The 24409-nt window shown below is 48.1% G+C and overlaps 3 protein-coding genes across 9 annotated transcripts in view; 1 reads left to right on the forward strand and 2 right to left on the reverse strand.

Moving 5' to 3' along the window:
* Positions 1 to 224: 224 nt before the first annotated feature.
* TMEM150A (transmembrane protein 150A) lies at positions 225 to 4961 on the reverse strand. 6 transcript variants are annotated; one of them, XM_015537603.2, is made up of 7 exons: positions 3811 to 4330; positions 3170 to 3217; positions 2746 to 2832; positions 2076 to 2143; positions 1590 to 1717; positions 1232 to 1409; positions 225 to 960 (listed from the first exon to the last, which is right to left on the reverse strand). In XM_015537603.2, exons 2-7 carry the CDS (start codon positions 3208 to 3210, stop codon positions 719 to 721), a joined length of 744 nt encoding a protein of 247 aa, XP_015393089.2. In that variant the 5' UTR covers positions 3211 to 3217; positions 3811 to 4330; the 3' UTR covers positions 225 to 718. The 6 variants fall into 6 exon arrangements, with proteins under 6 accessions (XP_015393089.2, XP_042837810.1, XP_042837808.1 ...); XM_042981876.1 differs by having other exon boundaries at positions 3667 to 4328; XM_042981874.1 differs by lacking the exon at positions 2076 to 2143 and adding an exon at positions 4347 to 4961 and having other exon boundaries at positions 2746 to 3217; positions 3811 to 3847.
* A 1508-nt stretch (positions 4962 to 6469) lies between these two features.
* CA3H2orf68 (chromosome A3 C2orf68 homolog) lies at positions 6470 to 12084 on the reverse strand. The gene is made up of 4 exons (XM_007082296.2): positions 11878 to 12084; positions 11681 to 11799; positions 10548 to 10699; positions 6470 to 10182 (listed from the first exon to the last, which is right to left on the reverse strand). Exons 1-4 carry the CDS (start codon positions 11982 to 11984, stop codon positions 10060 to 10062), a joined length of 501 nt encoding a protein of 166 aa, XP_007082358.1. The 5' UTR covers positions 11985 to 12084; the 3' UTR covers positions 6470 to 10059.
* Positions 12085 to 13090: 1006 nt separating this feature from the next.
* Positions 13091 to 24409, forward strand: part of USP39 (ubiquitin specific peptidase 39) — a 29601-nt gene continuing 18282 nt past the window's right edge. Inside the window, exons 1-5 of one of the 2 annotated variants that reach the window (XM_007082297.3) lie at positions 13091 to 13387; positions 17907 to 17976; positions 19757 to 19851; positions 20615 to 20751; positions 21980 to 22132. In XM_007082297.3, coding sequence (XP_007082359.2) covers positions 13120 to 13387; positions 17907 to 17976; positions 19757 to 19851; positions 20615 to 20751; positions 21980 to 22132 — 723 coding nt within the window. In that variant the 5' untranslated portion in view covers positions 13091 to 13119. The remainder of the gene's footprint in view (positions 13388 to 17906; positions 17977 to 19756; positions 19852 to 20614; positions 20752 to 21979; positions 22133 to 24409) is intronic. The other variant, XM_042981879.1, reaches the window with a different exon arrangement.

The following is a 24409-nucleotide window of genomic DNA, read 5'->3' on the forward strand; positions in this document are numbered from 1 at the left end:
TCTTTATTCTTGGCAGCCCTGTTCTCAAAGAGCAGTGGCCACTCAGGACTCTTTCTGGGGGCAGGAGATTTTGCCCATCCTTTGCCTAGGGAAAGCCAACCTGGGTTAGTCTCTCTCTTGACTCTTCAGAACAGACTACAAACATGCAAATTAGAATTCTTTTAATAGATATATATATATATATATATATATATATATATATATATATGTATATATATATAAAAGTACTAAAATACCCACATGGTTCTGCTGTGTTATTTGCCCGAAAGAAAGAAAAGGGCAGAGTGAAGAATCCCAGTGCAGCTCAGTGGGCCCCAAAGTGGGCCTTCCCACAGTCTAAGGAGTGCCTATCCCTCCACCCCAAATTCTATCCTTCTTGCTGTTCCCAGCCCCCAATTCCTGCAGCAGGAAACCCCAGTGGTTTGGCTTCGGCACTGGGGAGTAGAAGGCACCTGAAGGGCTGGCTGGGTGAAATAAGAATATGTGACCTTTGAACATAAAAACAACAGTGCAGAGTAAGGGAGTAGGTTGTGTGCAGCCCAGGCACCTGCCGGGCCTGTTCCTCCGTGGCACGGGTGGGTGTGGGATGGCCACTGCTCCAGCAGCAAGGAAGCCTATATCCCGACAACACTTCCTCAAAACCATTTTTGGTACAAAATAAATGCAAAGTTATGAGGTGGGGAGCTGGTGAGGCTGGCCCGGCCACCCTCCGCAGACCTCAGATCATGGCGATGCTTTCGGGGGCACAGGTGAGGTGAGTGGAGGTGCGACCGCTTCCAGAGGACTTGGCGGCCCGGCCAGGGGCAGGCTGCAGCGCAGCCACCAGCGTCTCTGACGACACTGCTCCGAACTCATAGCTGAAAGTGCCGTAGAAAATGAGGATGTCAATGACAAACACCCACTCGCACAGGGCTGCCCCATGCTGCAGCTGAGAGCTCTCGTGCATAAAGAAGACCGCACCTGGAATGGGGCTAAGGAAATGTTCAGTAGGATGTGTGGAAGCCTGTTGACACTCCTACCTTCCTAGATAGATAACTAGGCTGGGGCCAAGAGCCAGGTCTCACCTCCTGGGAGGGTAAGTAGGAAACCACACCAGGCAGTATTTTCTGGATATATGTGTACCAAGCTCTCCTCCAACCCCACAACGCCCCCCACCCCCCACCCCAGGTCTTGGGTGGGGAAAGGCTGAGATAGAGGATTAGTTCCTGGCTGCCCTGTCCTGGAAGGATACTGAGGATCAGGGTGACAAAGGCGATGGCTGCCAGCACAATCCGCACGTAGGCCATAGCCAGGTCCTGGGGGGCGGTGGCCCCGTGGTAGCAGAGGGCACAGTGCAGGCAGACAAAGAGCAGCCCGGCGGAGAAGGCCACACCAGTTCCGATGTAGTGCAGAGACTTAGCATGATCCACCTGGTCCGGAGAAAGCACCCATCTGTGAAGCAGCCCTACCTCCTCCACCCCCATCCCCTTTCCCTCTCAGAACCCCCTATCCCCACCCTCAGCCTTGTAGGGCTGTCTCTGTAGCTTGGGGCAACCTTCAGCTGAGGACACCCGTTCGTGAAAGTTCAAGAGGCAGGCAGGCGGGCACACCTGGAAGTTGCCGACCACCACAAGGCCCGCAGCGTTGGTGCAGCCTGTGATGAGTGTTGTGGTGTTGACCCAGGAATGACGACTCTGCTCCAGGAGCTGCCCGTAGCGCAGCAGGCAGATCAGAGCCACTGGGGGAAGACAGCACAGGTGGGGCCAGCACTGGTGCTCTCCTCCCACCCCATCCTGGCCCAGCCAGCCCACCAACTGCCCCGGCCTCTGCCCCTGCCCCCCACTCTGGTCTGAGGGCCAAAAGGGAATAGAAGGGCAGGTGGTGAACTGGGTGTCCTCAGCCTCCAGCCAGCAGGGTGGCTGTGTGAGACACTTTGGCCCTTGTTCAAGAACAGGAGAGATGTGACTCCTCTTGCCTTAGCCCTTGGTGGGGTGGGCCGCACTAGGCAAGGGCTTCCTGGGCCCTTCTGGGAGGGGGGTGGGGGAGTGGGTTGGATTGGGCTGGGCTGGCTAGGGGGGGCTGAGGGCACAACTCACCCATGAAAGCACCCATGTTGCCAATGAGGCTGAAGAGGCAGCTCTCTGGGGGATATGTGCCACACTTGCTGAGGGGGGGGGGGCAAGGACAGAGTGAGAGAGGAGCAGGAGCACTAGCACCCCCATTCTGGCCCATCTGTCTCTTGCTTTAACCGTGCCTGTTCCTTAGCAGCAAGCCACTGATTTAGGAGAAGGGCCAGTTGTGTTCTATAAACAACTGGCTGCAGGCTGGGCCCTCCCCCAAAGCAGAGCACATGTGTGTGATGGGTAAGGGAGTGCCCAGGATTGCTGGGCAGAGCCCAAGACTCCTTGGACTCCCTGAGACTGTCAAGGTCTGCAGCCAGTCTGGCTTTCCTTGGGCCAGAACTGGGCTGGGCAATCAGAGGGCTTCAGCTTAAATCCAGGTGCCTCCACTTACTAGCTGTGTGACCTGGACGGATGACATAACAGTCTGTTTCCTTGCCTATAAAACAGTGAGAACGATAGCTGCCTCAATGTCAGGATTAAATGGTGTTCTGCGCATAAAGCATTCAGCACAGGGCCTGGCACACAGTGATTGGCAAGTAGTATTGTTATTAAGTGCTTTTAATATACTTAGTATTTCTGAGACCCAGGGATAGGGGTTTGAGGGGCTGGGGTCTCCCTTACCTGCCCAGAGTCCAGGCCTTACCTGATGAGGGGGACATCATCCAGGGTGCAGCAAGTCTTGGGGCCCCCTTGTTCAGCGGGGTCAGGAGAGCAGGACTCGTTGTAGGACCTGGCAGGCAGGACAGAGAGTAGACTGGGGGAAAGGGGTTCTCCCAGCCTGTACCCTCCGGCTTCTCAGAGACTACCCTCCCAGTATTCTCTTGGCAGGGGCAGGAGAGCCCACCTCCCAGAACTGGACTGAGACAGATGCCAAAGGGGTGAAGGGATGGTGGGAAACAGGTGGATGGGCTTGAAGTCATGCCTGGGGAGGGGCAGGCATTGCCAGTGTCAGCTAAGAGCAGTGAGGGCCAGGGTCTCCAACTGGCTTGCTCACAACAGCCCCGACCCAAGAGGGAGCAGAGATGAAGGGAGCTTTGGAGGGAGGCTGTCTGCAGAGTGCGCCATACCAGTTCTCCACAGGGCATGCGTGGCGGTTCATCACGGCCATGGCATACCTGCGGGAGCAGAACTGTCACCTCACACCCGTGACCCTCCCAGCCCAGCTTTCCCCCCTACTGACTCTTCTCTCTTGACTCTTCTGTCCCCATTCAGCCTCATTGTCCTTGTTGGGGACTCAAGTTGGGGTGGCCTGAGAACTGACACCACATCAGAATAGCATGGCCTCAAACTAGAGGACCTCGGGGTGTCCCTGGCTAGAAGTATGTCAGGGTCACCATACCGGACAGCATCGGTGCCAGCTCGCCCGAAGTAGCTCTGTGCCCAGGCACCAGGCCAGGCTTTGGAGACAGCTAGAGTGATCCTGGGTACCACCCCAGAGCGTGCACAGGACAAGGGGCTCTGTGTGTGCCATCAAGCTCCTGTTGGGTCCTGGCTGGGCCCTATCCTCCTCAGCCTGGGCCCATTCTGTCCCCCGTTGTCTTCCCCCTTCCCTCTATTTACTCACACAGTCCATAGGCCAGTGATAGAGAATGCTGACAAGCTGACAGGAAGGAGGATCCAGGCGGTCATGAGGGAGGGGAGCCAGGGTGGTGGTGGTGTGGGGGGAAGGGCAAGAGGTAGGTGGGAAAGAGGGGGCCGGCCCAGCTACCTTAGGGTACTTCGCCAAAACCATCAGCGGCCCAAGCCTGGTGGAGAGAGACAGGTCAAAGTCCAGGGCCCAGTGACTGGCCAAGGCCGGTGGTGGGCAGAAGGTGGTCAACACCTGATTCACAGCTTCTGCTGGGGCTCCGAGGGCCTACATTTTGGGCTGAGCCCACGCCAACACGTGGACACCTTCTGGCATCCCCCGGGGGCCTCCGCGTTCCACCCGAAAGCCACCGGTGGGCCCAGGCACTCAGGCGGGGCCGTAACATCTGGGGAGGGAGTCGCGCTCCCTCGCCTGCGGGACCGGGCTGGGGGAAGGGTGCGGTTAGGGCAGTCGAGGGGGCCGCGCCGAGGAGAGCCTGAGAGCGGGTGCCGGTCCCGGCGGAGCGGCAGCCACGCGCAGGCAACCACCTGACCGCCGGCGCCCCGGGGGAGAGGTGGGTTCGCGCAGGAAGCGCGGCTCGGCCCCCGCCCGCGTGGGCGCACGGAAAGCGCCCCGGGAGCCGGGGACTCGAGCCTCCCCAGGGGCCCAGTACGCACCTCCCTGGAGAGCCCCGCCGCCTCCGCTCCCTGCTCGGCCACGCTTGGTATGGTCTCTGGCTGCGGCCCTCGGAGCAGCCCTGGAAGGTTTAAAGGGCCGAGCGGCCCCGCCCCTGTCGCCCGGGCAGCGCCGCGCCGCCCGCCGGGACGTGGAGTCCGCGCCGCCCCGCGCCGGGCCGGAGACTACAACTCCCGAGCCCCCGCGCCCGCGCTCCGGTGCAAGCGTGGATGGCGCCCCGACTTCGGGGAACCTGAGCGCCGAGGGACTCGGGTGGAGGCTCTGACTCCGAGATGCCGACAGTCCCGCGTACCCTGTTCCTGCGGTGGAAGCTTCGGGAGGCGGGAAGCTCCGGGGCTGCATCGCTGTGATTGCCATCGCCTACAAGGCTGGAGGAAGCCTCCCTTCGCCGCTGGGCACATTTTTGCAGCCTGGACTGTCCGGCAGTGAGACTTCCGGGAGCCTCCCTCAATGTGGCCGGGCCTGCCTCTCTGTTCTGGGCGAGGTGGGTCCGCGGAGAAGCGAGCACAAAACCTTGGCTGTTAAGTTTCAAGCGCCTTGGATTTGGCTTATGCTTCCCCTCCGCCCAGCAAACCCTGGAGGAGGGCTACTTTCATCAGATACTTTTTTTTTTTTTTAATGTTTATTTTTGAGAGAGACAGAGTATGAGTGTGGGAAGGGCAGTATGAGGACAGAGAGGGAGACACAGAATCCGAAACAGGCTGCAGGCTCCGAGCTGTCAGCACAGAGTCCGATGCGGAGCTCGAACTTGGGACCGCTGAGATCATGACCTGAGCTGAAGTTGGACGCCCAACCGACTGGCCCATCCAGGCGCCCCCAGATACTTTTTATTTTCAAGGTACAAGTACACAAAGTACTGTCAGTGTCATGTTTCCCGACTGATGAGCGCTTACTCGAAACAAGGCCACGGAGATAGTAGATATCCATGGTCACACATGGCCAGGTGTTGGTAAGAGAGGCAGGCTGGAGACCCAGAGCAATCTGGGAAGAGGAAACAGGATAGCGTGGGAATAAATTACCATTGGCTTCACCAAAATGTACAGGCCAAGGGTGCCTTCCTGGACATTCTTTTCATGATAAAAAAAAGAGTGGGAATACTTCTTTCTCACATAGCCAAAGGGAACAGAGGCCCAGACTGCCAGGAACAGGGGAAGCTTAGGTGTGGCAGCACTGGTGAGTCAAAGGTAATGTGCAGAAACAGGGGCCCTGTACTGTGGGGAAAATGGAGATATACTGGGAAAGGGCTTGAAGGAGCAACCTTTTTTTTGACCCAGTGGAAGGTAAAAATAGAAACAGGAAATCTGTGGGAGAGCCCTTTTCTGAATTGCAGCAGGACAAGTAGTTAAAGCAGGGCCAATAAGTATGGCTGTGCAGAGAAATCACTGTACAATGAAATCACTGGCTGAATGGACTAGTGGGGTATAAAATACAGTCCACTTTCTGGGCGCCATGTTCTGTGCCCCAGAATACAGAGGTGCCTCTTGCTAATTCACAGAGAAGCACCACCTTCCTGCCCAGGTGTGTTCCCATTGGAGCAGACACCTTCTTTTCACCTGCCCAACGGTACTGTGAAACCTCAGCATTTCCTACCTCATTGGAAGTTTTGCAAGTCTTAGTCAACACTTAACTACACTCAGTTGAGCTGGGTTTGAGTTGCTGTCCAACCGTTATCATGGGAAGACCTGAGAAGCTACTTAGGTCCTAAACTGGCTGTTCTAATGTAAAGTAGAGGTAAGACAAGCACTCTAGAACTGTGACCGAGACAGATTTTGGCTTAATATGACAATCTCAGTAATCCCGAAAGTAGAATTACCCCAAGACAGGACTCCCTATGACAGAAGGGCTCTTTGTGTGTAGTCGGTAGGGAGGAGTCACTTATCAGAAAACAAGTGGGACCAGACATCTTTAATAGTCCCTTCTAGCTTTAATGCTACGTGAGTCTAGTTGTTATGCTCCAACCAGGACAGTTCTTAAAATAGTCAAGGCAAAGCAAGAGATGAGATTTCAAGTGCTGATTTGGTGGTGCTGAATGACTTTAGGGCAGGCATTTAATCTGTACTTCTCTTATGTACACAAGCGATTTCAAAACTCTTGGCAAAAACAGTGCTGTAAAAATAGTTAAGTTTATTGCTCAAAAAGAATACTGTTTTTGAAAAGTACCTTTCTTCCAGGATTTTCAAATAATTTGCACACTTCACTTCATTAATCCATCCACACAGCAGAAACATTGGAAATGAGGAAACAGAAGAACAGATGGCTTGTTACACATTTAACACCACAACTCAACCAGTTGAGCAACCAACCTCTCATCTGGTGGCACTGAGAAGGCAAAGGAGCCATTTACTCAGGTTTTTACTTCTAGCGTCACTCTAACTACTGGAGAAATTTGGGGTACGTGCCTATGGCGTCTTGGCCATCTGATTTCTCAGGGACAGGGCAGAATTCAATGAGGGAGCTTAAAATGTTTCAAATAATTGTCAACATTCCATGCTGATTCTCCCAGAAGGCTCAGAGGTAGGAAGAGAATTGTCCTCCTTCCTCTTCCTATATGCAAGGGCCTCAGTTACACTTGGGAACCGGCTGGGGATCCACTACTCTACTATCCACGCATCCTGGCAAATGCACAGCAGGCTGGATAGTCACTACCCCAAACGGTTTCTTCCAGCCCCACGGGCTGATCTCTAGTTGGCAGTGTCTTGCAGAGTGGATCATGAAGGTGGAATGCCCCTTTCAGAGTCTCATCCACAGGGAGAAGTGTTTGTTATTGCCCACATTGGTCCTACTGGCTGGCCAAGCTCCACAGACTCCTACACTCAGTACAAAAAGCTTTACGTTCTTCTTTTCCATTCTTGCATTACATTCTTCAAAGACTTCTATGCTTGCCAACTGGCTAGAACTCAAACTCTAGTGTTTACTCTTATACAGCCGAAAGCCCCTAAAAACTCGATTCCTTCTATTTATAATATCAGCCATCATGGCCCAGGAAACACAAACCCTTAAACTCCAAGGCCTACCCTCGGTAAGAACATTCAGGGGCGTGAGATAGGTCTATGAGGCTCCCAGACTTTTTTTTTCAGACAGCCAAAAAAGTACCTAGTCAAATTAGGACTGATTCTGAAGCAGCCTGCCAGAAAGCTCCAGTTAGTCCGACATGGTTGCCACTGTACCAAATAGCCATGGCAGACCTTTCTGTGACATCTCTAGAGCCCATGGGAAATGCTCTGGAACATGCTCCTTGATGGCGAAGCACTGATTTTTGAAAACTGCCGGAAGATGTCTGGAGGCAAGTCTGGTGAATACACTAGAGGGTGCCAGTACCATCATGGAGCCCTGCTGAGGGGTGGCAACAAGCAAAGAGCCTGAGCTAGAAGGCTGTCAGCTGGTAGAAGGCCATCACCAGAGAAGCATTTCAGGCACATCTGGAGCAGTGGCAGCAGCATCACCAACAGGCCTCCCCTAGAGGACAACCTCTCATTTCAGTACCAGGCTTAGTGGTTTCTAGTCCTGTTGCTTAAATTAGCTAAGAGTTAGGATGCTTTCTTGGGTGGAAAATATTTTATATGCACTTGATAAGCAAAATGCCTCAAGAAAAAAGCTCACAAACAAGAAGTTCCTGTGAGTCTCTTACCTGAGAGTGTGAGGATTACATGACAAACACATAAAAGGTCACAATAGGTACACACTTCCCTTCTCACAAACAGGAATGGAGGCTAAAATTTCAGGTGCCATGCCCCCAACCTCTTCTTCTGGTCTTGTTTCTAAATTCTGTAATAAATCCGTGAAACAGGCCATCCAGTTGTGAGAAGACAGATGCAAAAAGCATTTCCAGACTAGGAAGCCTAAGAGTTCCAGTGAAATCCTATGTCCAAGTAGGAAGGTCAGTTGAAGAGCTGGAAGACTAAAATCCCCAGTCCTCTGAGCTGCAGGAAGATTGGGGATAGAGTATGGCACAGCCTCCCTGACCTGGGAGGCTCTGGAGGGTAGTTAACATTAGAAGTCAAAAGGCACTTCCAGCCAGGCTGAGTTAAGTAGAGGGCAGACTTTCTCCTCTGAAAGTACAACCGAGCCCAGGACTGGCAAGTTAAGGCATTTAACCTTAGGCCAGCTCTATGGGTCAGGAACCTTCTGGTCCTTGGCCTAACTTATCCACCTCACTCACCTTCCCAGAATTCCTCTGGTACTGCAAGCTGTGGCTTGCTAGATTCTAATGATGTAGTTTAAGTAGCTGCCTTGCCCCATTCCTGAGGCGGTAGATTTTCAGGGGTGTAGGGCACAAACCAACAGTGCCCTCAGGTGTCCTTTAAGAGAAAAGCTGCTGAGATGGAAAGGCCAGACTAATCTTGAGACCCTGATGTAGAGAAACCCCCGGGGCAGGGGGACTTTGGTTTCAAGAAGTCTTAGTGTTCATGGGCTCACTTAAACCCCATACTTCAAGTCACTTAGGTCAGGTCAGTTGCTGGAAATCTGAAGTGGCTTGGAACTGCAGTGCACAGGATGTCTTGTGGACTTCTCAGATCTCAACCTAACCCTGTATAAAGGAAAATGTTCACTGAGGTGAAAGCAGTGATATTCCTAGGATCTTTAGTCTAAGGATCTCAGTTTATATACTCTTGGGAGATAGGAAAGGAAAAAGACTGAGGCAGGGGAAGGGCAGAGGGAAGAGGCTCATTTTACTGCCCTTTGGGCCTTTTCTTCTTCCTCCTCCTCCTCCTCTTCTTCTTTTTTGCAACCACGGCTCCCAATAGGCAATTATTGCTTATGTTGAATTTCCCTTTGTATGTACATTCAAGACTGTTATATCACATTGGGAGAGTCGTTTCACGCTTGTTTTGCTGATCCCTCTCTAGCCTGAGCAGAGGATGGTCTGTTCACAGCTGGGGAGGCTGAAAACTGGAATCCTGTAGCCATATCCAAGGCAGGTTGTGCTGCAGGGAACCCCTGCAGTTTGGTTCTGCCATCATCTTCTAGCTCTATCTAGACAGTGCAAAGCAGGGGGGTGTGAGAGGAATCTGCAAAAGCCATGCAATCTGCAAAATGAAAATCTCCCACTTCACTGGTATCAGAGTAAGTGGGAGAGCTTGTCCACAAGGTAGACCTGCAGAACTCCCCACCTCCACAGTCCTGAGCAGTTGGGAGGTGCACAGTCATATTGGGAGGTAGGGTGGAACTCATGGATTCTGAGACCAAAAGAGGAGAGAATGGAAAGAACAAAGAAACAGCTGAAAAAAAAAAAAGACCTAGGAAAACATGGATGGAAGTGAGCAGAAGCTAGGAACAAAGGAACCATGAAGCAACAAACACAGTTCAGTGAGCTGGGTGGAGTGCAGCAGCTAGGTGTCCTATGGCATCTGACCTCAGTAAGAAAGCAGCATGTTAGCACAAGCTATTATAAACCTCAGTTCTCCCTGGAATCTCTGCTTCCAGGACACCAAGCTAGCCAAACAAAATTTTTGAATTCCAGAATACTAGGCTGGTCAAATGGGCCAAGATACAAGAAAGAATGGCTGCAAAGGAGGTGGCCAGGCTTGTCTCTGCAACACCTTATTCCTATGGATGTGTCAGCTTGGGGTGTGTCGGTGTGCGTGTGTGTATGTGTATGTCTCGAGATCAGTTCAAACTGATCTTGGCACCCCCAAACCAGGAGTGAGCTCCCTGGGCAGTGAATCCAGCCTGGTGAGAATGCCTTCAGTCTGGTCAATGTCGGCTCTGGCGCTTTGCAATCTCCTCCTGGATGCGCAACTTGAGGGCCTCTCGCAGGGGTGGGTCCAGAGGCGTGTGTGCTGACACCTCCTCACTCACCCTTCCTGGATCATCGTCCTACGTGGAGGAAGAGTCGGGAAGCTCAGGGCCTGGCCTCTTCTGGAAAGGCGACCTGCCCTGTCCCTAGACAACACTCTCACAGAACTCCATTTGACTCATAGCTTCTTGCCAGTGCCTGTCATTTCCCAGGTGTCCCCTGTAATAGTGATTTTCACCTGGGGGCCACATGCCCTCCCTGTTGCCCGCTGAGAATCACTGTGTGACAGGTGTGAGTTGTGCTCAAAACATCACCCAGCAGTCTATGCTCCTAACTGGAGCCGACACTTCCCACTGGCCCTGAGGAAAACAGTGGCTGAGGCTCTGGCAGTGATTTCTAGCATGGCCCAGGACCTTCAGGCTGCAGCTGCTTCCACGAGGCATACCTGATACACGATAACTGAGGTGACCTCTCCGCTGTCTGCCTCATATTCTAAACAGAAGAGCTGATGGCCAGAAGGCTCTGGCTCGGAGCTGCCACTACTGCTGCTTTCACCGGATTCCTCACAGTCTGGATTGCTTGGGTGGGTAGAGCCATCTGGAGGGATGAATCACAGTGAGAGGGAAGAGGGGAGGGCTGTTGGAGCCCCTGCCCACATGTATGAAACATGAAAACATACCATAAAGAAAGTCCCAATCTTCCTATGGACCCTGTATGTGTGTGCATGTATTAAGTGTGCTGCCAATCAGTAGTTTCCTTTACCTTTGTATCCTTGCTCTGGGGCCAGCAGTCTTGTCACACACACAGTAGATATACAATGTACAGTCACATAGTAGATATACAATGTACCTTCGCAGGAAAGTAGTGGAGAGGTGGATACAGCCCTGCCTGGGTTCAAATACAGGCTCTGCTATTTATTAGCTCTGAGATCTTGGGCAAGTTACTTAGTCTCTCTGTGCTTCTTTCCTGATTGTGAAACAAATGATAATAGTTTCCGACTTATGATATCCCATGAAAACTAAACGAATGAACATACCCAAGATCTAACACTAAACAAATTTAGTAATGCTAAACAAATCTAGTGCCAAGTTAGGTACTGTTATCTCTAGGTATCTGGGAAGCTTGAGAAATGGCTTTTATTGTTTTTCTTTAAAGAAAAAAACATTTTAAATACTGACTTTTGAGTTTCATTCCACAAGTATGTCCTGGTCAAGTACAGCTGTGCCAAGCTTTCTCTCCGTCACGGAGTGAGAACTCTCAAGTATAGCATGGTGGGCAAACCGGTAGACAAACAACTTCTTGCCGGCTCCCAGGTATTTCCTGTAATAGTGATGCTTAACTGGGGGCCATGGAGCCTTCCCTGTTTTCAGGGAGATTCAGGGAGCGGAGAATGGGGAGCGTCGAGGTGGGGGTTCCGGGAAGGGACGACATGAACTGAGCCTTGGGGAATAAAAAGTGTTTTTTTGTTTTTGTTTTTGTTTTTTTTTTCCATTTAAAGAAAAGAGCGCATAAAGGCTAAGGGCTGGGGGCCGAAAGAGCGCGCGGGCTGGAGGAGGCAGGCGGGGTGGGCGGCCTCACCTCGGTGTCGCGGCAGGTACACCTGCAGGTCGGGCTTTCGGGGCCGCGTCGGCGCCGGCGTGTGCCGCTTCCTCGCCTTCTCCTTGGCTGCTTGTTTCACCTTCTTGTCATAGTCGTCCCTGCGGGGAGCCGAGCGGGAGTCAGAGACTGCCGGGCCAAGCTAGGCTGGGGGTGGCGGCGGCAGGGCGGGGCGGTACCGGGCGAGTTGGTTCCGTCGGATGTGGTGCACGAAGCCGTGGCTCATGTCCAGACGCCCGCCCGGCTTGCAGCAGAGTCCCGGCCCGGGATCCGGCGTCGATTCCATCTGGAGCCTTGGGGTCGGAGCCGCCGAGAATCAACGGCCCCAACGGCCGCCCTCCCGCCTGGCGAGCTTCGCACCCCGACTTCCGGCCCCCGGCCCTGGACCCGCCCCGAAAGAGCCTGCCGGGCCGAGCGGCCCGGCGCGCGGAGTTGCCTGCGCGGGTGCTGGGATGGGGCATGCGCGGCTTCCACTCTCCGTCGGGGCTTTTCTTTGTGAAATTAGCAATAGGAAACAGGACTTAGGCTTACTGCTGATGCATCAGAAAATTCAGAAAAACACAAACGCTGACTCCACTCAGCGTTCGGTGTGGAGTCTTCCTTTGCTTTTTGTGTGATAAAATGCTGTGAAACTCCCATCGCCAGTTGCGTGACCTCAGCTATTGAGCTCCGGTGCTTCAGTTTTCTCATTTGTGAACAAGGTAACTGAGAGCATCTACCTCAAAAGAGGTTGTGAGGAGGTAAGTGCCCTGGCAGGGCACAGAGCAGCACCCCGCCACCAGGCAGCCCCAGGAAGACTGCTGGGGACCGGGACACCCCTTCCAGCCGGCGAAGCTCCTGAGCCCACCCTACCCATGTCTTAACTGTCCCTGCAGAAGGACTCAGCGCTTGTAGAATATGCAGGACTGGTTTTCTAGTCTTTTTTTTTTTTTTTTTTTGAGGTTTACTTATTTATTTTGAGAGAGAGAGCAGCAGCACAGGAGTTGAAGGCGGGAGGGGCAGAGACAGAGGGAGAGAATCCCAAGTAGGCTCTGTGCTCTCAGCATGCAGAACCCGCCGTGGGGCTCCATCCAGCACTGTGGGATCATGACCTGAGCCAAAATCGAGAGTCAGAGGCTTAACCGACTGAACCACCGAGGCGAGCCAACAGCTTCTACACCAATGAAAGGTTCCCCCTGTGTCAGCTGCAAATTTTGGGAAAGGTGGCAGTAGGCCCGCATGGTGTTCTCAGGCCCCCGCCCAGACCTAAAGGGACCACAAGAGGCGCAGCACTTCCCAGAAGTTTCTCCAGGGGAAATGTGTCCACAATGCGGACTCGTAGAGAGCCCTGGGCTGGCTAACAGCGCCGCTCCTGATTGGATGCCTGCCGCGCGCTCTGGCGTGCTTTGAGCTTGCGCAGAACGACCCGGCCGGTAGTGGCAATGTCCGGTCGGTCCAAGCGTGAGTCTCGTGGTTCCACCCGCGGGAAGCGCGAGTCCGAGTCGAGGGGCAGCTCGGGTCGCGTCAAGCGGGAGCGAGATCGGGAGCGGGAGACAGAGGCGCCGAGCTCCCGGGGCAGCCCAGTGCGTGTGAAGCGGGAGGTCGAGCCTGTGAGCGCGCGCGAGGCCCCGACGCCGGTCGTCCCGGCCGTGCGAGTGAAGCGGGAGCGCGAGGCTGACGAGGACTCCGAGCCTGAGCGGGAGGTGCGAGGTGCGCGGGGCTGGGCCGGACGCGGGCTCCACTCTTGCGTTCTCCTTTTCCTCTCGACTTCCTTTCCTTGGGAGTGAGGGTGGGGGTGGGGCATTCACCCTCCACTCGTGTCGGCGACAGGCCTCCACTGCGTTTTAACGAGGACAGCACTAGTCTTAGTGACAACCGCACCTTTGATGTTTTAACAGTAGAAATAACAGCGTCTGCCCTTTATCGAATACCTAACGTGTGCCAGGCGCTGTGCTAATTACTTTTGTAAATAACTGGAAAATCACTTACTAAATTATGTTATCTCCTTCAGTGTTTACAAAACACCTGATTTGTGAGTTCTGTTGTAGTATCTGGAATGTGACCATGTAGCGTCAAGATCCTGAACCCTGGGCACCTCTGCCACACTGCTTTGCCATTCTTTACCTGGACTGAGTCACTGTGGTTTGGGAAAGTGGGTCTTACGTGGCTGTCCCTATGAAAATTAGTGGAGGTAGTTCTGGAGGCTGTGACCTTTGGGAGCCATTCTAACAACTGCTAGTGAGTCTTAACTCCCTTCCGTGACTGCAGCCTTTTGCCAGCTTTCTCTGGATTCCTGCTTCGCCTGACACTCTCTGATTCCTAGAGACCTCTTTACCCATCCTTGGCTTCCTTTTAGTGGGCTGCCTTTTCCAATTTGTTGATATCCTACCAGTTGTTAAGTACATTTCCACCACTTGTGAAGCTTTCCCTTTTCACTGCAATTACATTTCCTTCACTGAACTTGAAACTCCTGACTTGAACCTGTTCCTGTATACTTGCTTTGTGGAGAGTTAGTAAAAGCCTACTGAAGTAGCAGGTGAATATATCACTATGCTTACATGCTAAGGGTGGGATTCATGGGAGGAGTTCCTAGTTCTCCAAGACTTTATAATTCTGCCTTCTGGTCCTGGTTATCTGTATATGATTATATTTTAACATTAACTCTTAAAGTTCTTACAGTCTTCTGTTTGACATATTTTTGTATTACGCGGAGGGTCCAGAATAGCACCTTACTCATAGAAAGTGCTTGATAAATATTCTTGAGTAATTAATAATTTCAGGGCATTCTTTGCCCTTCTTAAATACCTTATCAGCTTCTGGTTTCCCTTTCTTTGGAAGAGAAATTGTTTTTTAGGTATCTTGCTTAGTTGTGATAAAGGAGATTATTTTCTTTGGAACAGGCTAGAATCCCAGTTGCTATTCTGGCTTGTCTCCCCCCCCCCCCCCCCACCCCAACTCCCTTTTATTTTTATGGTGAAATAGATCACAGGTACTAAGATGGATTGAATATAATGCACAATTATAGTTTAAAGAAGAAAGAGCAATCCCTATCAAAATAACACCAGCATTCTTCACAGAGCTAGAACAAACAATCCTCAGATTTGTATGGAACCAGAAAAGACCCCCAATAGCCAAAGCAATCTTGAAAAAGAAAACCGAAGCTCGAGGCATCACACTCTCAGACTTCAGGCTGTATTACAAAGCTGTAATCATCAAGACAGGATGGTACTGACACAAAAGCAGACACTCTGATCAATGGAACAGAGTAGAGAACCCAGAAATGGACCCACAAACTTATGGCCAACTAATCTTTGACAAAGCAGGAAAGAACATCCAATGGAATAAAGACCGTCTCTTCAAATGGTGCTGGGAAAACTGGACAGTGACATGCAGAAAAATGAATCTGGACCACTTTCTTACACCATACACAAAAATGAACTCAAAATGGATGAAAGACCTAAATGTAAGACAGGAAGCCATCAAAATCCTAGAGAAGAAAGCAGGCAAAAACCTCTTTGACCTCAGCCGCAGCAACTTCTTACTCAAGACATCTCCGGACGCAAGGGAAACAAAAGCAAAAGTGAACTATTGGGACCTCATCAAAATAAGAAGCTTCTGCACAGCAAAGAAAACAATTAGCAAAACTAAAAGGCAACTGACAGAATGGGAGAAGATATTTGCAAATGACATATCAGATAAAGGGTTAGTGTCCAAAATCGATAAAGGACTTAACAAACAACACTCGAAAAACAAATAATCTAGTGAAAGAAATGGGCAAAAGACACGAATAGACACTTCTTCAAAGAAGACATCCAGATGGCAAACAGACACATGAAAAAAATGCTCAATCAACATCACTCATCATCAGGGAAAGACAAATCAAAACCACTATGAGATACCGTGTCACACCTTTCAGAATGGCTGACGTTAACAACTCAGGCAAAAACAGATGTTGGCGATGATGTGGAGAAAGAGGATCTCTTTTGCACTGTTGGTGGGAATGCAGACTGGTGCAGCCACTCTGGAGAACAGTATGGAGGTTCCTCAAAAAATTAAAATAAAACTACCCTACGACTCAGCAGTTGCTCTACTAGGTATTTACCCAAGGGATACAGGTGTGCTGTTTCAAAGGGACACGTGCACCCCCATGTTTATAGCAGCACTATCGACAATAGCCAAGATATGGAAAGAGCCCAAATGTCCATCGACGGATGAATGGATAAAGGTGTGGTGTGTATATATATATACAATGGAGTATTACTTGGCAATCAAAAAGAATGAAATCTTGACATTTGCAACAACATGGATGGAACTGGAGGGTATTATGCTAAGTGAAATTACAGTCAGAGAAAGACAAATATATGACTTCACTCATATGAGGAATTTAAGATACTGAACAGATGAACATAAGGGAAAGGAAGCAAAAAGAATATAAAAACAGGGAGGGGAACAAAACATAAGAGACTCTTAAATATAGAGAACAAATGAGGATTGCTGGAGGGGTTGCGGGAGGGGGGATGGGCTAAATGGGTAAGGGGCATTAAGGAATCTACTCCTGAAATCATTGTTGCACTATACGCTAACTAACTTGGATGTAAATTAAACAATAAATAAATTTAAAAATATATATTAAAAAAATAAAGAAGAATGAACATTTACATCCTTAAATTTACCACTTGTCAATAACTGTGAAGGGTTTGAGATTTTATTTGCAAGCTGCCTAATTAGCCTGCTACAGTTTTTTGGATGCTAATGAAGATGGGACTAGTTCCTATAGTGTCATTTCCCACAGTGCAATATGAAGAGGACACATACTCACAGTGGGTGGCCTTACTGGAGAGGAACTCTGGGCTTACAGAACTTAAATCTTTCATAATAGTCTGAATTTGCCTCCCCTTTGCTCTGTAGGGCGACTCTCTGTCTTCTAATGCTGTTTGGTATACAAATATTCTTGACAAGATAGTCTGGAGGCAGACAGTGCCTTTGATCACAATATGGGCAGAAACACGAGAGACCTATGGAGAATTGTCTCCTAATGCTATTCAGCTTAAGAAGCTGAGTGGTATGTAACCAGTACCTTAGGAAGGTCCCTTAGGCCCCTTCCTAGTTGTATTTGCCTTCCTTGTTTGGGAATTCACTATTCTATATATTGGAATACTCTTATGTGCTATTTTGAATTTTTTTTCATTTCTACTTTTATTTATTTTTTAAGTTTCTTTGTGTTAATTTTTGAGAGAGAGAGACAGCACAAGTTGGGGAGGGACAGAGAGGGAGACATAGAATGTGAAGCAGGCTGCAGGCTCTGAGCTGTCAGCACAGAGCCTAGTGCAGGGCTCAAACTTGTGAACTGCGAGATCATGACCTGTGCCGAAGTTGGACACTTAATTGACTGAGCCACCCAGGCGCCCCGTATTTTTCGTTTTACTTCATATATGTATCCCTAAGTAGTACTGTGTTTTATTTTGTATTTGATGTAAATGGAATCATATGTATGTGGTCTTCTGATTTACCTTTTTTTTTTGCTAACCATATTTTTGAGGTTCATTCAAATAGATATTCATGGCTACATAGTGTTCTATTGGTGATACCAGAATACATTTATTTATTTTATTTGTGGCGGATATTTGGTTTGTTTCCAATTTGGGCCCTTTCAGATATGCTGCTATAAATATTTTTAGTTAAGCACTTCCAGTGTACATGTGCAAAAGTTTCTCTCAGGTTTATAGGTAGAGATTGCTGGGTCAGAGTTCTGCATATTTTCAGCTTTGATCTTGCTGTACTATTTTCCAAGAGGTTGTAACAGTTTACATTCCCACCAGCAGTTACAGGAACATTTCAATTGCTCTATGTATTTGCCAACACTTGGAATTTTCCGATTTTATTTCTTTCCTTCTATGGTAGATATGAAGTGGTATATTATTGTCCAGGGAAATTTGCATTTTCTTGGTTGTTGAGGATATTTTCCTCATTTTCTGTTGGGTTGTCTTTTATTGTTTCACCAATTTCTTTATGTAATCTGCAAATGAATTGTTTTTTGGTTCTATGAGTTTCACATATCTTCTCCCAATTTGGCACTTGTTCCATTAGTGGGCTTTTTGGTGTATTGCCATGCCTCCTGTGTAGGAGCTCATCCTGTTTAGTTTTTCTCATTTCTGGGTTTCTTTGTACTAGTAGTTCACCCTGAGTACTGGTTTCCCATTTTCACAGCCTGTGATGATTTTCCTTTCAGCAAAGAATGGCCGCGTGGATTCTGAGGACCGGAGGAGCCGCCATTGCCCGTACCTGGATACCATTAACAGGTTAGTAGGACAGGGATGCCAAGGGCAGCACAGAATGATGGAATCTATGCAGGAAGTGCATAGATTTGACTCTATGTCAAATGATCACAAATTTTATTCTTTTTAAAGCTTTCTGCCCAGAAGATTGTGCTTCTTGCCGTATTTATTAATCTTTGTTTTTTAATATAAAGTGTTAGAGGGCATTTTTTTTTTAAGGGTGGGCACATGCATAAAGAGCTTTTAGCTTAGTTTGAATTTGGTGGAATAACAGAGTGCATAGTATACTTAAAATGACGGTAACAAATTTAAATATTTTTTGAGCAATCACTACGTGCTAGGTACTACTCTAGGTGGCTGGAATTCAACAGAGAAAAGAAAAACAGATATGTCCTAAAACAGGTAGTCATCTCATCCCTGTTTCTTTTCTTTGATTCCAGATGGCATCTTACAGTGCTTTTCAACTTATGCTCTAAGGTTGTAGTGCTAATAGAAGTTTTCTTAGTAGTGGAGTTACTCTTCATTTTTTTTTATTTTTAATTTTTTTTTTAACGTTTATTTATTTTTGAGACAGAGCATGAACGGGGGAGGGTCAGAGAGAGAGAGAGAGAGAGAGAGAGAGAGAGAGAGAGAGGGAGACACAGAATCTGAAATAGGCTCCAGGCTCTGAGCTGTCAGCACAGAGCCTGACGCGGGGCTTGAACTCACGAACCGTGAGATCATGACCTGAGCTGAAGTCGGACGCTTAACAGATTGAGCCACCCAGGCGCCCTGTGGAGTTACTCTTTATAAGGGCTAGCTGTTGTGGCAGGCACAAGCCATTTATGGCTAATGAGGACTTGAAACATGGCTTGAGGAACCAAGTTTCAAATTTTATTATTTTTTTTAAATGTTTATTTTTGAGAGAGAGAGAAAGAGAGAGCACGAGAGCATGTGCACAAGTTGGGGAGGGGCAGAGAGAGAGGGAGAGAATCCCAAGCAGGCTCCACACTGCCATTGCAGAGCCCGACCCAAGGCTTGAACCCATGAACCGTGAGGTCATGACCTGAGCACAATCAAGAGTCAGATGCTTAACTAACTGAGCCACCCAGGTGCCCCAAATTTTAATTATTTAAATTGAAATTTCAGTATCAACTTGTGGCTCTTGCTTCCTTTAATGGACAGTATAGCTTTACTGGGACCAGTACCAATTAATTAGAGTTAATATTTGAGGAGAAATCTCTTTGTCACCTGTGGATTCAATAAAAGTAAAGTTTTTTTGTCCCTTAACCTACCTGGTACTCATATAGCATTACTTTGCAGTTGAATAAGTAGATCGATTTGTAGGTATTCTCCTAATACTCAGGTTTCCCATTTACTTTTATGGACAAAAATAGGTTTTTCTTCTATAAAAGGTTTTGTTCACTCTTGATATCCTTCCACCCCCAGCCTTTTAATTTGGAATGCTGTTGAGGTCCTGTCACTTTAGTCCTACTTGTAGCTTTTCTTCCAGAGAAAGCGACTGCAATGAAAGGTTCTCTACTGGTTGTAAATTTAAAAAAAAGAAAAAAGATGGTCACTGGCATTGTGTGTCTAGTACAGATACTTTTTGATACTGCTTTGGGACTTGGTGGGTGAGGTTGCTATAGTAAATGTTGAGGGGAGGAATAGTTAATGTTTCCCACAGTTTATAGAAGGTTGTTGAACTATCTCTGAAGGATGCTATGTGACATTGTGCAGTGTGGAGCCAATGCTGCTTCTCTTGAGTGCTTTCCTAGACCTCTGTCCCTATTAATTGTTTTTTTCTTTGGTTTGGTTGTTTTAGGAGTGTGCTGGACTTTGACTTTGAGAAACTGTGTTCCATCTCCCTTTCACATATCAATGCATATGCCTGTCTGGTGTGTGGCAAGTACTTTCAGGGTAAATAAGCATTGTGCATTTTATTTTATTTGTTTTAAATGTTTAAACAATGTTTATTTGTTTTTGAGAGAGAGAGAGAGGGATCGTGAGCTGGGGAGAGGCAGAGAGAGAGAGGGAGAGAGAGAATCCTAAGCAGGCTCCATGTTGTCAGTGTTGAGCCCTATGTCGGGGCTCGATTTCATGAACCGTGAGATCATGAGCTGACCTGAGACCAAGAGTCAGATGCTTAACTGACTGAGCCACCCAGGCTCCCCAGTGTTGTGCATTTTAAACTTGTGAAGTTTTCAGTGCCAGCTACAGGTCTCCTCTAGAGAGATTTTTTTTTCTTCAGTTTTTAATGTTTATTTTTTGAGAGAGAGACAGAGCTCAAGTGGGCGAGGGGCAGAGAGGGAGGGAGACACAGAATCTGAAGCAGGCTCCAAGCTCTGAGTTGTCAGCACAGAGCCTGATGTAGGGGTTGAATCCATGAACCGTGAGATCATGACCTGAGCTGAGGTTGGACGCTTAACCAACTAAGCCACCCACCCAGCCCTCCCTAACCAGTGTCTTAATGCCATCCAAGGAATAAAGTACTTATGTGCTATTCTTTCTTGCTAACTTTTGTGGTGAGAAAAGTTCATGTAGGAGATTCATTGCACAGATGGTGTAGTACTTTGTTTTTGCCGATATTAATACGTTCCAGTACAAAATACTGAAGGAAAATCAAATCTGATTTGTCTCTCTCTGGCATCTGCCCTACACTGCCTTTCATTCTTCCCTACAGGCCGGGGTTTGAAGTCTCATGCCTACATTCACAGTGTCCAGTTTAGCCACCATGTCTTCCTCAACCTCCACACCCTCAAGTTTTACTGCCTTCCAGATAACTATGAGATCATCGATTCCTCGCTGGAGGATATCACAGTATGTATCCAGGAGGCTGGTTTGGAACTAGTTCTCTTGGGAGCCAGCCTAGGGCTCCTGGGGATCTGCCCGCCCCAAGGTTAGGGAAGAATCTCCATTTCTCGGGCTTGGAGAGGCTTCTTTCCCTTTGGGAGCAGCAAGAGAGACCTTAGTAAGAAGGTCTGGATTCATAAGTGTGGCCTATGGTCTGCAATCTAGCGGCTGTTTCTGCTTCTAACATTGTGGGTTAGGACTAAAGAAATGCAGCTACTTTCTAATTGGGGTGAAAGCATTTTTGTGAAGTATATTACCTTCCACACTTAGGAGGAAGGATATGAATTAGGCCTGGTGTAGGATAGTGGATACCAAGCTGCATACCAGCTCATGACTACTTTTGATATGATGCAGCCCAAATGGCCAGTGCCTCCCATCTGTGGGCTCTGGTGTGTGATCTGTGCCAAGAGTCATTGTACTTAGGAAGAGATCATAGAAAGTCTTCTTGGGTTTGATTAATGTTGGAACTATTGATTATTGTTTATTTTTTAGCAAGTGTCTGTGTATTCATGCTGAATGCTTTGTTCATTTTTAAGGAAAGCTTAGTGTCGAGTGTTTGAAACACTATGCTACTTTTATAAATTTTATATGCCTGTTAATAGTTGAGGTTAAAGTAGTTATGGATAGTAATTAGAGAGAGGAACTGAAGTAAGTACAAGGTCCCCAAGAGACTTAGTAGAGACCTCTCTTCAGCCCTTTATGTGATGACCCTTATGGGTCTAGGACCGGGGAAGGTTCTGCTCCTGCCCTTCCAGCCATAGGGAGTATGAGATCTCAGATTTGCACAGAGGTGGGGAGGCATTCCTGCTTCTGCGCTGGGTCCATACCAGTCCTGTGTGAGGTCTCACCCGGCACTCAGACTCCTGCTGCCTGCAGAGACGTGTGTCCTCCAGTTTTGGACCGTTTATCATGGAGTTGGCCAGATGTGAGGTCTGAAGAAAGACCTGGGGATTCAGTGATTTTGGGTTAAACACAGAGATCCCCTTCTAGATTAGTAAGGAGAGGGCCTGTTCAATGTTACCTCAGCTTTTATACCTATTGTTGGGAGCTCTTTGGTTGGGAGCCCTTTGGTTGTGTGTTGAGACATTCATGACCAAAGTATTTTTTGTTTTTGACAGAAATTGCTATTTCACATAGCTCTTGTGAACTCCGTAGACAGTCCTGAAACATCTTGGAATTTTCTTTTGCTTTGCAGTATGTGTTGAAGCCCACTTTCACAAAGCAGCAGATTGCAAACTTGGACAAGCAAGCCAAATTGTCCCGGGCATATGATGGGACCACTTATCTGCCGGGTATCGTGGGCTTGAATAACATAAAGGCCAATGACTATGCCAACGCTGTCCTTCAGGTAGGATCAAGATGGGAACAGTGATTGGGAGAGGAGGTAACCTGAGAACACTGTGAAGGTCAGCCAGAAGTGACTGCCTTCTGGTAGAGTCAAATGGTACCTGGAGACACCAAGTCTTGCTGAGGATTCTACTTAACTATTTGCACCAAACATAACATTCCTATGTCTGCTCAAAGGGCTGTTGCCCGATGGTGAGTCTGTTTCTAGCCTCTGGGCTCATGGCCTCTGGAGTTTTCAGGGAATGAAGGATAGAATGAGTGTGTGGCCTGGCAGTACTGAATAAGAAACACATGTGTTAGATGATGCATCTTTTCTTTTTTTAATAGCGCAGATGTTCCTTGTGCTGGCTATCTGAGGTCTTGATCCTCCTCCTGCGCTTAAGCTCCAAAGTGGGGCATACAGAAAGCCAAAGTTCTCCTGTTTGCAATTAAGTTTTGTCTTCTAAAAAATTAACAAGTTGGGGTGCTCGGGTGGCTCAGTTGGTTAAGGGTCCGACTCTTGATTTTGGCTCAGGTCATAATCTCACAGTTCGTGGGTTTGAGCCTTGCATTGAGCTCTGTGCTGGCAGTATGGAGCCTGCTTGGGATTCTTTCTCTCTCTGTCCTTTCCCCACTCTCTCAAAAATAAATAAACATTAAAAAATTATATGAGTATTACATATACATTGTAGAAAAATTAGAACATGTTAGTAAGCACAATTAAGAACATTAACAATAATCTTGCTTCGTTGACCACAAAAATTAATTAAAATTTATAAACATAAACACTCAAGGGATGGGTGGAAGATGTAGAAAGTATAAAGAATGAAGGCTTCATTCTTCCCTTTCTCTAGTACTCTGTCCTGCTTAAAATGTATGAAATCAATACAGGCACACTTTATTTTATTGTGCTTCACTTTATTGTGCCTCACAGACATTGTGCTTTTTACAAATTGAAGGTTTGTGGCAACCCTGTGTCAAGGAAGTCCTTCAGCACCATTTTCCTGGCAACATTTGCTCACTTTGTGACTATGTCACATTTTGGTAATCCTTGCAATGTTTTAGGCTTGTTACTATACATATAAGATATACATATATATGTATATGTGCTGTGTGTATATATGTGGTCATATACATATACTATATATGTATATTTTGTAGCTTATTTATTGGGGGGACAGGGCAGAGAGAAGAGAGAGAATTCCAAGCAGGCTTTGCAGTGTTAACACAGAGCCTGATGTGGGACTCATACCCACGAACTCATGAGGCCATTACCCGAGCCAAAGTCAAGAGTCAGATGTTTAACCAACTGAGCCACCCAGGCACCCCTGTTAATTATATTTGAATCGCTGCAATTTCATGGTAAAACTTTAGTGGATGAGGAGTTGCTTCTTATGTCTGAGCAAAGAATAGGGTTTCTTGAGATGGAATCTACTGGTGAAGACGCTGTGAGGATTGTTGAAATGACAAAGGATTTGGAATGTTACATAAACTTGGATGACAAAGCAATAACAAGGTTGGAGAGGATCGACTCCAATTTTGAAAGTTCTGCTGTGGGTAAAATACTAACAAACAGCATCACATGCCAGGGAGAAATTGTTCATGCAAGGAAGAGTCTGTTGATGCGGCAAACTTCCTTGTCATCTTGTTTTAATAAACTGCTGGAGTCACCCCGGCTTCAGCAACATGATCAGTCAGTAGCTATCAGCATGGAGGCAAGATCCTCCACCAGTATAAAGATGACTCACTGAAAGCTCAGATGTTGGAGGGCATCTGGGTTGCTCAGTCAGTTCAGCATCTGACTCTTGATTTCAGCTCAGATCATGATCTCACAGTTGCTAAGATCAGGCCCTGCATTAGGCCCTGCGTCAGACTCTGCACTGACAGTACAGCGCCTTCTGGGGATTCTCTCTCTCTCCCTTTCTCTTTCTGCCCCTCCCCCTTGTGGGTGCACATTTGCTCTCTCTCTTAAAAAAATAAATCTTAAAAAAAAAACCTCAGATGATAGCATTTTTTTTAGCAATAAAGTATTAATTTTTTTTAACGTTTATAGATTTTGGAGAGTGGGGGAGGGGCAGAGTGAGAGAGAGAGAATCCCGAGAAGACTTCACACTGTCAGCGCAGAGTCCTACTCGGGGTTTGATCCCATGAACCATGAGATCATGACCTGAGCCGAAATCAAGAGTTGGGCGCTTAACCGACTGAGCCACCCAGGTGCCCCTAAATTACTTAACTTAAAAGTATTTTTAAATTAAGGTATGCACGTTGTTTTTTTAGACATAGGCTATTGCACACTTAA

This window comes from Panthera tigris, chromosome A3, assembly GCF_018350195.1.
Source record: "Panthera tigris isolate Pti1 chromosome A3, P.tigris_Pti1_mat1.1, whole genome shotgun sequence".
NCBI classification, from domain to species: Eukaryota; Metazoa; Chordata; class Mammalia; order Carnivora; family Felidae; genus Panthera; species Panthera tigris.